This window comes from Lactuca virosa, chromosome 4, assembly GCF_052849685.1.
Source record: "Lactuca virosa cultivar CGN04683 chromosome 4, Lactuca_virosa_CGN04683_v6, whole genome shotgun sequence".
NCBI lineage: Eukaryota > Viridiplantae > Streptophyta > Magnoliopsida > Asterales > Asteraceae > Lactuca > Lactuca virosa.
The window spans coordinates 125,182,903-125,197,776 of NC_136429.1; the positions used below are offsets into that span (position 1 = coordinate 125,182,903).

The 14,874-nt window shown below is 36.8% G+C and overlaps 1 protein-coding gene across 1 annotated transcript; it reads right to left on the reverse strand.

Moving 5' to 3' along the window:
* Positions 1-8,122: 8,122 nt before the first annotated feature.
* LOC145168460 (uncharacterized) lies at positions 8,123-9,397 on the reverse strand. The gene is made up of 2 exons (XM_079087263.1): positions 8,391-9,397; positions 8,123-8,298 (listed from the first exon to the last, which is right to left on the reverse strand). The coding sequence occupies exons 1-2, from the start codon at positions 9,295-9,297 to the stop codon at positions 8,282-8,284; spliced, it is 924 nt and encodes a 307-aa protein (XP_078943389.1). The 5' UTR covers positions 9,298-9,397; the 3' UTR covers positions 8,123-8,281.
* Positions 9,398-14,874: the final 5,477 nt, after the last annotated feature.

A 14,874-nucleotide genomic window follows, 5' to 3' on the forward strand; every position in this document is an offset into this window, starting at 1 on the left:
TTCAGCTCTCTGTAATTGATGCACATTCTCATACTTCCATCTTTCTTCTTCACGAATAACACCGGAGCTCCCCAGGGTGATGAACTAGGTCTAATGAAACCTTTATCCAATAACTCGTGAAGTTGCATCATCAGCTCCTTCATCTCCGTCGGTGCTAATTGATAAGGTGCCTTTGCTATTGGTGTCGTCCCTGGTAACAAGTCTATTCTGAACTCCACTTGTCTATCAGGCGGTAATCCGGGAAGATCTTCGGGAAATACTTCCGGATAATCACACACGACAGGAATGCTCTACATCCCCTTTTTCTCTTTCTTTGCGTAAATCACGAATGCCAAATATGATGTACATCCTTTGGCCAAACACTTTCTGGCTTTCATTAGCGAAATGATTCCAGAATTTACTCTGCGTTTGTCCCCATACACCATAAATGACTCTTTCCCTAGCGGGTTTACTTTTACAATCTTCTTCTTGCATAAAATCTCGGAATCGTTGGCGTTAAGCCAATCCATCCCCAACACGATGTCGAAACCATTTAACTCAATAGGCAATAATTCCTCGTGGAACTTATTCCCATTCAAATCAATTAAGATGTTTTTCATATGATGGCTAATAGGTACAAACTTGCCACTAGCAACTTCGACTAATAAAGCATTATCTAGTCTATCGACAGGCAAAGCTAGTTTTCCACCAAATTAATGCGAATTAAAGGAGTAGTTGGCTCCAGAATCAAATAAAATTTGGGTAGGCAATTTGTTTACGAGAAAGGTACCTGAAGCGACATCAGCTTCATCTTTCGCAGCTTCCAGTGTGATCTGGAAGGCTCTCGCTTTCGGCTTTGGCGGAATGTTGGGTCTTCCTGTCTCCTTCTTTTTCGGGCAGTCCCTAGACATGTGTCCCTCCTCACCACAACCATAGCAAACTTTCTTGGTGAGAGTGCATTCATTGGCATAGTGTCCTGGCTTTCCACATTTAAAACATGTGGCCACTACCTCACATTTTCCATGATGCTTCTTCTTACATTTGTCGCACCATTTCGCTTCGCCTCCTCCTCCTCTCGAACCAGATTTCGAGAATTTACTTTTCTTGTTGGACCCTGAAGGTCCATCGAACTTCCTTTTCTCACCAACCTCTATTCTTTCCAGACCCTTTTCCTTCTGCTGGGCCTCCACATTCTTAGCTGCTCGAACAGCTGTTTTCAGAGTGGTTGCCATCTTGACTGTCGGGCCAAAGTCGGCAGGCAGTCCATTAGCGAACCTCTCAATCTTGGAGAGTTCCGTTGGTACTAGGTACGGAAATAACTTCATTTTCTCAGTGAATGCAGTAGCATAGTCGTCTATGCTCATTCTCCCCTTCTTCAAGTTTTGGAACTCGTTGTTCAGATCAATCAGATCTATCTCTGAACAATATTGCACCCTTAGTTGTTCCAAGAACTCCTCCCATGACATTTTCAGGGCTTCTCCTCGTGGCATAGTATCTGCCAACAACTTCCACCAGCTCAAGACTCCGGTCTTCAGTTGTCTAACTGCAAAGATAGTCTTCTGTTTGTTGCTACAGTCGCAACTTTCAAACACCATCTCCATTTCGGAGATCCAGTCCGTAATCTCAACAGGCTTTGGGCTTTCAGAAAGACTTGGCGGCTTGGCGCCCAAGAAATTTTTGTACATTCGCCCATCCTTGTTGTTTCCCCTTTCCGGGTCATTCCTTCGTTCTTATTGAGTCCCAACTTGACTCACAGCGCGACTATTGTTTCCTTCCTCCGATTGTTCGGGAATCAGTTCGGGTTCCTCAATGGGTATGATAGGTTCGTCCCTATTTTCATGCAACATCTGCCGCATTTCTTCCTTTTGTTCGGCTAACATAGCCCGAATCATGGCTTGCACTCCAGCCATGGTGACTGGTTCTGGTGCAGCAGCTACAACAGGTGCTTGCTCAATCACTGGTGGTTGATTCCTGTTTTCATCTGTGTTTCCCACGCCACTTCTGGTTCTTACCATTTTTGATCTACACACCAATTAAGGTGAATTTAGATCCTCAATCACGATAGATAATCAAATCATCCTTATCACTCCGAAACGTTTACATGATAGTTCTAATACCGTAGTCATACGCTTAGAATCCTAAACACATAAGCTCCAGATCCGGTTGGCATCAAACAATAGATCCGAACAAATAATATCATATATGGCAAACATATAACATTTAGCACATAAAAGCATTTTAGGCAACTTTCCTAAAATAAACTAGTGTTCGTGTCTAAAATATAACAGATACTATCTCAAAATCTTCACTTAGAATTCTAAGTTTTATCTAGAAATCCTACAAATTCCTAGTTCGCTTAAACTAATGCTCTGATACCAACTGTGACATCCCCAAAATCACGGCCAGAAAAGACCGGTTTCATTTATGCTTTTAAAATAGTTTCAGAGTAAATCCATTGATTTAAAAGAATTGCGGAATTTGTTCCCAAAACAAAATATGATAAAATAAAGTTTATCAAAGCATTTCATCGAGAGATGCATTTTCATTATATAAAAATATTTGGGATGTCATGTTCCGATAAACAGACCAAAAGCATAAACAATGAAAGCAACAGTTACATATAACAAATGGTCTAATATCAAAAGATCTTGATAAGTCATCCAACTTATGCTCTCGCGCCACTACCTGTAATACAACAAAACTGAGTGGGTCAGGCTTGGGAGCCTGGTAAGCATATAGGGTTTTCAACCCACAATAAATAATTATATTTAATTTCACCAACCAACAATAACCCGATTACCCATTTCCGTTATCCTCACTTTACGTCCCTAAAACAACATCTATCTCAAGGGACCTAATCTAGGATTTTTCATCGGGACGGACATTACTGCAAGGGGTTTCCTCAACAATAGATGTCCTAAAGGCAACCATGAGGGGGATAGAGTACACCGGTGAACACATCATTCCGAACACCTACAGGTTATGAGCCTGCTAGCGTTCCAAAGGACTGTCTAGAAAGTGTCCGTGGTCATTATCCATACTCTGCTGGATAACTAGATCAACAACAACAACATCGAGGCCTGTCATATGTTTATCACACATCAACTATCTACCCATGTTCTACCCAACATATTAGTAGATAAAAATATATATTTTTATACATAGTTTAAAACCTGTATAGCATTCTCATTCAATACATATTCCAAACAACAGATGAGACACATACACATAACACGTATTTCATAGAGAATAAATCATATCTATGAGATAGAAGAAAGTGAATATACATTCACACATATAAACATATACACATAAAACGTATTTTGTATCAAATACTTCAAATTATGTGTTAGAAGAAATTAACTACACACTCACTTGATCATAAGATGATCGGATAGCACTACGGCTTGTAGAAGTAGTATTCTTCGGTGGATCTGGAAGATCTTCACAAAAATTGGCTTCTCGCTGGCAGAGCTTCGGCTCGAGAATTGCACTTCTCGGGATCTTCGAGGCTTCGAGACTTGCTTCGGGTCTCGGTATAATACCGGGGCTTCGGGGGTATTTCTTTGCACGTAAATCGAGGTAATATGGGTGAGAGAAGGTTGAATTAGCAACCTTGGCCGGCTTCCCCTTCAAATCTATTTATAGGGCAAAATTTTCATTTGCCACGTCGTGGACAGTGTTTCTGATGGGTTTTGAGCATTCTAACACTCCTATGGTGTACATGCAACCCTTGAAACCTTGGATCTATGTTTGACTAAGATACATGCAAATAATTATTTTTCCAAGGTTCTTATCCTAACTAGCATGGCATGGGGTACTTGAATCAAATAAAACTAGTAGAATTACTTACCTTGTAGTAGTAGTTGATTGCTTGGAGTTTGAGAGACTAGCACCAATAATGTGGATGCCTCAAATGGAAGTCACAAATCACCACAAACTTGGAAACTTGAGAGAATAGTCACAAACTTCTTGAAATCGGCCCTCTTAGTTTACACACATCAACTAATGTTATTTCAAGAACCAAAGCCTCCTTTATATAGTGTGGTGGATTAGGGTTACATCCATGTAAACCCTAATACCCATGTCTTTTCATTTCCATGAGATCCATGGGTTAAAGCTCCATGGAGTATCCATGGACTTTCCATGCAAGCCGAGGCCATTCCAAATAAGCATTAGCCCACACTATATAAATACAAGAGCCCATATTTAATTTGTCATACTTTTGATTTCTAAATTAATTATAGATCAACACTAATTAAATATTATGATTTTATATTAATATATTAGAACTTATAATATATTAATAAATCATAATTTATACTATTCTCAAAAGATTATCCGTAAATTGTTCGGGTGAAGTGCAACCCAAATGGACCATGCCGGGTCGGGTCAAGTACATACCAAATATAGTTATGGACTTAGACACTATCTCCAACAGTCTCCCACTTGGATAAGTCTAATAACTATAGTTGCAAGTATGACTTCAGGAACCGATCAGCAATCGTAGCTCTTAAAACTCTATTGAACTATGAAGCGCCATTTTAGATAAGTGATCATATAATCCTCTGTTCTAGATATCAGCCGGATAAATACATGGAACATGGTCTTGCTTATTGTCCAACATTTGTTTCCCGATTTCCGATTTGTTTGACATAGAACTTAACTGAACACATCAATTTAGTTCTGACCGGGCCCGGTACATAGGTCAAAACAAAATCATCGAGGGGCCCAGATATCGCTTCTAATTCTAGAAGGAACAGATAAACTTCGACTCATATGTTTGCTCTACTACTTGTTGAATTACACACAAAAGCACGGTTTATAACATCGAGTTACCAATGCGTTTTCGTGCAATCAATGCATAACCAACTCATAGGCAACAAATCATATCTCTAGGTTTGAAGACTTATATGATATTACTGTCTCACGATCACTCGAGATAAATTCCATGAAGTGATACAAGTGAGCGTGGGTTGAATCCAATACTCAGAACTTATGAGCACTCATGAGGGTTGTAGCCCAGCTTTGTCTAACATCTTAGACCTCTACAAGCCAACCCATGATAGTCTTGATTCATATCTACTTCCAACATATGACCGACTGTGGAGAGTTTGAATAATATGATATAAACCATAACATAATTATTCTAGAAGTCAAAACATGCAAAAAGAAATAATAGTAAACGATTGACAAGAGATAGCAACACTTTACTCATAAATAACAGCTTTTATTTATCATCAAATGTCAATTACATTTTACAAATTTCAAGATTATCTAACTACTAAAACTAATATCATCCTTCAGCCCTATGCTCCGAGCATGCTGGAGATGCTTAGCCCGATTCAGTCCCTTCGTGAGGGGATCTGTTGGGTTCTCATCCGATGATACCCTCTTTGCCACGAGGATTCCTTCTTCTATTCGATGTCTGATGAAGTGATATTTTCTGTCAATGTGTCTGGATCTCCCATGATCTCTTGGTTCCTTGTCTAAGGCAACCGCACTATTGCTGTCACAGAAAATCTCCATTGGCTCCTTTATAGCTGGTACAACTCCAAGGTCTCCGATGAAGTTCTTTAGCGATATAGCCTCCTTTGCTGCCTCGCTTGCTGCTATATACTCTGATTCACAAGTGGAATCGGCCACTGTCTCCTGCTTGGAACTTTTCCAAGTAATTGCCCCTCCTTTTAGAGTAAAGACCCAGCCCGACTGAGAGCGGAAATTATCCCTGTCAGTCTGAAAGCTAGCATCACTGTACCCTACAACTCTCAAGTCCTCACTGCCACCGAAGGTAAGGACCCAGTCCTTAGTCCTCCGTGGGTACTTGAGGATATTCTTTACCGCAGTCCAGTGTGCCTTGCCAGGGTTCCCCTGATACCTTCTAACCGTGCTCAAAGAAAAGGCTACATCAGGTCGAGTACACGTCATAGCATACATGATCGATCCTACAGCTGAAGCATAAGGTATTCGACTCATTTCTGCTATCTCAGCCTCAGTACTAGGGCTTTGTGTCTTACTCAATCTGGCGTTACTCTGGATGGGTAACTCTCCTTTCTTGGAGTTATGCATGTTGAACCTTTTCAACACTTTGTCCACATAGGTGCTTTGACTAAGTCCAATTAGTCTTTTACTCCTGTTTCTCAAAATCCTTATCCCTAGGATATAGGCAGCTTCTCCAAGGTCCTTCATAGCGAAACACTTCCCAAGCCAGGACTTTACTTCCTGCAGGGTTGGGATGTCATTTCCTATGAGTAGTATGTCATCCACATACAGTACCAAAAAGCTGACTATACTCCCACTAGCCTTGATATAGACACAAGATTCATCTTCACTCCTTGAAAAGCCAAATTCTTTGACTTTCTCAGCAAAGCAAAGATTCCATCTGCGAGGTGCCTGTTTTAATCCATAAATGGATTTCTCGAGCTTACACACTCTACTGGGGTACTCTGTACTGACAAAACCCTCTGGCTGAACCATGTAAACATCTTCAGCCAACTTTCCATTAAGGAAAGCGGTTTTGACATCCATTTGCCATATTTCATAATCATGAAATGCAGCAATGGCTAACAGAACCCTAATAGACTTAATCTTGGCCACTGGTGAAAAGGTATCATCATAATCAACTCCCGGAGTTTGAGAATAACCCTTTGCAACCAGTCGTGCCTTATAAGTGTGTACATTAGCATCCATGTCGGTCTTCTTCTTAAAGATCCATTTGCACCCAACTATCTTACGATCAGGTACATTGTCAACCAAGTTCCAAACTTGATTGTCATACATGGACTGTATCTCGCTATCCATAGCCTCTTTCCATTTAGCAGCCTCAGGGCCTGCCATGGCTTCCGTGTAGCTGTTAGGCTCATCCAGATTTACCAATGTGTTATCACTGATAAGTGTCTCACCTTCTGCAGTAATATGAAAACCATAATAATGCTCAGGTGCATTCCTAACTCTGGTGGAACACCCCAGAGGTATAGATTCTTCAGTCGGCTCAACAGGAGTTTCCTCCTCAGGTTGAGGGCTAGGGTTTGAGGTTCCTTCACCACTTGACTCTTGAATTTCCTCAAGGTCAATTTGCCTCCCACTGTCTCCTTGGCTAATGAATTCTCTCTCTCGAAAGAATCGACTTCTTGCTACAAAGACCACATTATCACTGGGTCTGTAGAAGATGTAACCAAAGGATTTCTGTGGGTAGCCGATGAAAATACACCTTTCGCTTCGGGGTTCGAGCTTATCGTGAGTCTCGTGTCTCACGAAAGCCTCGCAACCCCAAATCTTGATGTGGTCTAGATTGGGAACTTTTCCAGTCCACAACTCGTGAGGTGTTTTGGCAACCTTCTTTGTAGGGACTAGATTAAGGATATGGGCGGCAGTCTCTAAGGCATACCCCCAAAATGAGATTGGTAGCGAAGCTCGACTCATCATGGAATGAACCATGTCCAACAAGGTCCGATTGCGCCTCTCAGCTACACCATTCAACTGTGGTGTCCTAGGAGGTGTCAATTGTGAGACTATCCCACATTCCTTAAGATGGTCAAGGAACTCAGTACTAAGATACTCACCACCACGATCGGATCGAAGCATCTTAATGTTCCTGCCCAACTGATTCTCCACTTCTTGCTTAAACTCTTTGAATTTCTCAAAGGTTTCTGACTTATACTTGATTAGGTAGACATATCCATATCTACTAAAATCATCAGTAAAAGTCACGTAGAACCAATTGGCATCACTTGTGGCGGTTCTGAAGGGTCCACACACATCCGTGTGTATGAGGTCCAACAAACCTTCACCCCTAGCACAAGTGCCAGTAAAAGGTGACTTTGTCATTTTACCAAGCAAACAAGATTCACAACTATCATCTGACTTTAGGTCAAATGACTCCAAGACTCCATCCTTTTGGAGTTGGCATATGCATTTCTTGCTTACATGTCCAAGACGACAATGCCATAAGGATGCTTTATCTAAGCTAGTGGAAGAGTTAATACACAATACATTATTTCCTAGATTATCTACAACAGATACAGTTTCATACACGCCATCACAAGGTAATGCTTTAAAATAAAGAACATTATTAAAGAAAGCATCAATACTACCATTATTATTATCAAAATAAAAGGTAAAACCTTGTTTATACAATGCATGAAAGGAAATAACATTTCTTGCCATTTCTGGCGAATAATAACATTTATTCAAATCTAACGTAAACCCACTATTTATCACTAAGGAATAAACTCCTATCTTGGTGACAGGTGAAGCTTTCCTGTTTCCCATGATCAAGTTTATCTTTCCCTGCTCCACATTCTCACTTCTTTTTAGTCCCTGCAAATCATAACATATGTGAATACCACACCCTGTATCAAGGACCCAACACTTAGAATGAGGTGAGTTATTAGACAATATAGTGTATATACCTGCATGGTTGGGTTTTACTTTCCCATCCTTCAAATCTTGCTGGTACTTTGGGCAGTTTCGCTTCCAGTGCGACTTTTCATGGCAATAGAAGCATTCAGCCTCATTAGGGTTAGCAGAAGGAGTGACAAAACCTTTCTTGGTTTTGCTTGAAGAGGAGCCTTCAAGGGTCTTACCCTTGGTACCCTTAGAAGGGTTCTTTCTCTTCTTCCCATTGCCATGCCCGATTGCCAAGACATTGGCCGCAGTTGGAGTAGGAGTAGGAGTAGTAACAACCGACTTACCCTTTAGACCACTTTCGGCGGTCTTCAAGAGTCCTTGAAGCTTGCTGAGGGTGACTTCTTCCTTGTTCATGTGATATGTCATGCGGAATTGATCATAACACGATGGCAAGGAGTGCAAAATGATGTCTATTGCTAACTCCTCAGGGAAGTTCACATTCAGCTTCAGTAAACGGTCCACATACCTTTGCATTTTCTGCATGTGGCCCGTGATGGGTTCACCATCCTTCATTCGGGTTGTTATCATGGAGGAGATTATTTCATATCGCTCTTGACGAGCACTTTGATGGTAGCGGTCCATCAAGTCCTGGTGCATCTCAAAAGGATAATAGTCCTCATAGGACTTTTGGAGCTCGGTTGTCATGGTGGCCATCATGATGCATGCGACTTTTGTAGCATCTCTTTCATGTACCTCATATTCAGCAAGCTCTTCAGGAGTAGCAGTTGGCTCGGGTACCTTCAGCTTCTTGTCGAGAACATATTCTTTGTTCTCATACCGAGTGACCATCCTGATGTTTCTTATCCAATCTGTAAAGTTGGACCCATCAAAGATGACTCTCCCACAAAGATTCATGAGAGAGAAGGAGCTAGTAGGGTTTGAGCCAGAAGCATTGTTATTGGAAGACATCTGGAAAGAAGAGGGAATAGATTAGATTAGATATTGAGATAGTCCTTAACAAAACACCCAAATGTAATATTAAGGCTAGGACCCAACACAATATTTTATAACTTAGAAGAGGGATGCCGTAATCTAAGCTATAAGATATTTGAAGGTAGGTGAATGACGATTCACCAATTTCCACCATGAAAAACGAAATATTTAATTAGGTTTTAATTGGTTTAGAAACTCCTAGATTCTTTGAGATTCATTGAACTTTCTTCAATGGCATGTTTCAATCTCGAGTGTGCCCTTCAAGTTTTGTGACTGGGATGCCGAGGATCACAAAACAAGGTGTGAAGTAACCATGCAAATTACTTGGTACCCTTAATGTATTACCCCTCAATCGATGTGCCGGTTAACCACACACGCTCCATCGATACTATGATAAACATTAAGTCACCCTTTACCTACCTTGTTAAGTTCAAGTTAGTGTGCCGGTTAACCACACACGCTCCACTAACGACTTAAACAAAGTGTAAAGTGTAATTTCATGGATTAGCACCTTATTCACATTTTCCTAAAATAACTAAGATTGGGAATTCAATAAACTTTCGTTACTTTAGTATTATCATTATACTTTTAATGAGAATTTATAAATCCTTGTCCTACCCGTTCGGCTAACGACCCTCCACCGATCAAGGAAGCGGTTGGTGAGAGTGGACACCCATTAAGTTGCCATTTTATAGGCAACAACCTTATACCCCCCTTATAGACCGGCTTCGTGAATGAGGCGTACTAGCGGTAAGACGACTTGATCTTATAAATATTATTAAACTTATAATATTATAAAGTATAAGGGTTGAATTTTAACTTTTAAAATTCTAGGGGTTGGAACTAAAGTTTTTAATATGACTTTACATGTTCCAAAACTTGAGGGCAAGTTTTGTAAACTTTCAAAACTTTTCATTTCTCATAATTTATGAGTTAATGGTTATTAAAAATAAAGACTCTTCATTTTTTGTAACCTATGTGTTCTTTTAATGGTTATTTATAAATGTGACTTTTGGTTATCCATAACTTAAGAACTAGTTATGGACTCCATTAAAACATATAAAGATCAAGAATTAATCTAATCAATTATTAGCACATAATTTCTATGATCTTCTAAACTCATATGTTTATGAATGTTCATATCAAAAAATTCAAGAATCGTAAGTACATATACAAAACTTGAAATTTTGATACGAGCTTTTGAACAAAACTTCGATTTTCAAGTTTTTTTTTTTTTTTTTTTGCATCAAGTATCAAATAAACAAACCAGACTTTGATACCACTGATGGGTTTTGAGCATTCTAACACTCCTATGGTGTAGATGCAACCCTAGAAACCTTGGATCTATGTTTGACTAAGATACATGCAAATAATTATTTTTCCAAGGTTCTTATCCTAACTAGCATGGCATGGGGTACTTGAATCAAATAAAACTAGTAGAATTACTTACCTTGTAGTAGTAGTTGATTGCTTGGAGTTTGAGAGCCTAGCACCAATAATGTGGATGCCTCAAATGGAAGTCACAAATCACCACAAACTTGGAAACTTGAGAGAATAGTCACAAACTTCTTGAAATCGACCCTCTTAGTTTACATACATCAACTAATGTTATTTCAAGAACCAAAGCCTCCTTTATATAGTGTGGTGGATTAGGGTTACATCCATGTAAACCCTAATACCCATGTCTTTTCATTTCCATGAGATCCATGGGTTAAAGCTCCATGGAGTATCCATGGACTTTCCATGCAAGCCTAGCCCATTCCAAATAAGCATTAGCCCACACTATATAAATACAAGAGCCCATATTTAATTAGTCATACTTTTGATCTCTAAATTAATTATAGATCAACACTAATTAAATAATATGATTTTATATTAATATATTAGAACTTATAATATATTAATAAATCATAACTTATACTATTCTCAAAAGATTATCCGTAAATTGTTCGGGTGAAGTGCAACCCAAATGGATCATGCCGGGTCGGGTCAAGTACATACCAAATATAGTTATGGACTTAGACACTATCTCCAACAGTTTCCACGTCGTGGTCTTGAACGTCATTGCATGCGTCATCGTCCACTTGCTTTGTCAGGCTCCAGAAGGCGTCAGAAGCCATGCCACGTCGTGACCACTGTTTCCACGTCGTGGTCTCTGACAGTTTTGGGGTTTCGTGCCCCGAACTTCAGAAATTCATAACTTTCGCATACGAACTCCGTTTTCGACGTTCTTTATATCGACGTGTAGGTGAGATTATTCTCTACAACTCTCGTTTAGACTCCGTTGGCTAATTTTGACTTTAATTTTAATATATTATTAATATATTATTTTTAGTAGGCCGGGACAGGAAAACTCCGTTCGAAATTCATAACTCCTTCATCTGAACTCCGTTTTCGTCTGTCTTTTTATCGTTGGACTACTATCAATGAGATCTTCAATTCTCATTTAGAAAGTTTTGGCTAAATATCACTCTATATCAATCTTGAGTTTCGGGCTGCATACTGCTAAGCTGAAACTTAGAAAAATCATAACTTCCTCATACGAAGTCAGATTTGGGCATTCTTTTTATGCACGCTCTCGGTTTAACGTATTCTACGACTTTCGTTTAGATTACTAAGGCTAGATATCGTTCTATCTTAAATTCATATTTTACGTCATTCAGCGTCGTGCCGGTTCTGTCGCGAAACTTCGACAGATCATAACTTCTTCGTTATAACTCGGATTTCGGCATTCTTTATATATTCAGAAACCTTACGTTTTCGTGTATCAATATTGGGTTTATCTAACATTTCATTTTCATGCTTATTTTTATCCTTAATTCATTTAAGCCACACAATTAAGCAATTAAGCATAAAACACATAATACTCAAATAATACATTCTTATTATTTCAAAATGGGTTACAAAGGTTAACATAGACTATCACATCATCATTAATGTCTGGCCCAGAAACACGGGCGTTACACTAACTTGTATTCATAGTTAAAATTTTAAATTCATAGTTTAATAAACATATTAATTTAATCATTCTATGATTATGATGAAATTTATTCTAAATTTAAAACCTTAATATAATATATTCAATACTTAATATAATCTATTCACAGTTCAATACAAAAAGGGAATTTCGTATTTGGCCTTATTAAATGTCAAAAGATCATATTTGTCCAATATAATATCAAAATATCATATTTACCCTTTTTAATATTTTAATATATCAATTTGCCCAAATCCATTTATTTTAGTAGTTTTTTATATTTTACAATCATTTTTACACTTTAAAATCATTAAAATTGGAAAAGAATTTATATTACTATATTACCCTGAACTTCTAAATCAAATGAACTCTACACAATATCATAGCATGATTGGAATTTCGCATTGGCATGCACGTCCCAAAAAGTAGAATAGAATACCCATCCTGGTTATAATGACTGTGTCAAAGATCCCTTTATTCCCACGGTTTACCAAAGCTCCACACTAACAAGACCCTTTCTTCTTATAGCAAGACAATCTTCTCCGTTATATGACATTGAATGCTTTGTGATGTGTAGGATGTCGAATAATAGTGATGACAATGCCCAAAAAGTAGCGGTAAAGGGAACACATGAATGCTTTTAGAAATAAAGAATCTATGCAAGCAGATAAAGAGGAAGAGATAATACTGGAAGGCGAGAAAGATAAGACATGGGAAATTGATTGGCGACTTATCGGGAAGAGACGAAAGAGTGCGCATCTGATTTCCATCTTGTACATCATAGTTATCGTCTATATATCTCCTTGTTTCGACATCCCTTCTCGCCCTCTACTTTCTATGTTTTACCGCCTTTCAACTTAGGTTACTACCTCTCCTATGAGAATTGTAACTAGAAATTGGTACCATACTTGAAATAGAACAATGGTAGCAGTCCTAGGTTTCTTACAGAATCGATAAACCATTCACGATTTCACAACGAGTAGAGATTACTATTTTACAATATCCATCTTGTTCTTCAATGTAAGACCTTGTTCCCATATTTTAAGAGAGAGAGAGAGAGAGAGAGAGAGAGAGAGAGAGAGTCATAAGTACTATTTGTGTGCAACATACAAAGGGTGTTTATGTCATTTCACATACACTTGCAGAATCTAATAACAACGTTAGTCATAAGGACCAAATATGTGCAATTTGCCTCCAAAAGGACTACTATGCAAAAACGATTTCATAAGGACTATATTAGGAAAAAAACTCTAAAAAATTAGGACCATTTATGAAAAGAAAATTATTTTTTTGTCAAAAACAAAAATAAAATAAATATATCATAATTCATACTTTTTGTACGCTTTAAATAGACATTAATATTGATATATAAAAAACAAAAAAAATCAAAATTTTAGCTTAGATTCATATTGTGTTGTTTTTTTAGTATTTAGCTTAGATTCATATTCTGGTATATTCGTTTATTTATATATTAATATAGATGTCTATACAAAAAAGATTAAAATATATAAATTTCGTTATATTCGTTTGTTTTATTAATTATAAGTTTATCTTAAAAAAACAAAAAAAAAAAAAATATGATTTTTTTGCTATGATTCGGTACATATACATTCATCCTCTTAATGTACATCTTCTTTTTTGGCTCTAGATTATTATATCTCTAACCGAGCAGATTTAACCCAACTTTTCTATATATATATATATATATATATATATATATATATATATATATATATATATATATATATATATATATATACAAAATGTTCAGAAATAAACATAATGGAAAACAAAATAACTTTATATATATATATATATATATATATATATATATATATATATATATTCAGGTTCATTTGGGACCATGCTAATTTTGTAAGACCGTGAGACCAAATCTAAAAATAATTTTAAAATGCAAAATAAAAAAAATCCAAAAATTCTTTTATTAATTATTATTTTCGTCACTTTAATTACCTAAAAAAAATTAACGTTTTTTTGAAAAATACGTGAAATATTCTAATAGAATATTACATTGTAAATATTATAATGTGATTTTTAGAATGTTAGAATATTTTATTAGATTTGTCATATATGTAAAATATTCTAATATTCTACTAGAATATGTAAAAAAAAGTATTTTTTAATTATTTTTATTTTTTTGGTATTTTTTTTTTAATTTTTTCTTTGGAAAATATAAATGACGAAAATAATATTTGAAAAAAAAATTTCGAAAATTTTCAAATATTTTGCATTTTAAAAATGGTTTTTTTATCTACAAAATGATTGGCTAAGATTGCGTCTCACGGTCTTACAAAATTAGGTCGTCTCACATGAACCTAACTATATATATATATATATATATATATATATATATATATATATATATATATATATATATATATATATAAAATCGAAAATAAAATAACTTTGTTTAAGCACATATAATTTAATTAGATATGAATAACAAAGATAGTTTAATTAAATATGATTAATATATATAATAAAAAGATGTTACTATATATATAAATGTGTGTTCTCTTTTCATGAAAATACCACTAATTAAAAAAACTATACAA

Bases quoted from the DNA above. Each gene is read 5' to 3' on its own strand.
- LOC145168460 (XM_079087263.1), bottom strand. From the start codon at position 9,297: ATGTCTTCCAATAACAATGCTTCTGGCTCAAACCCTACTAGCTCCTTC.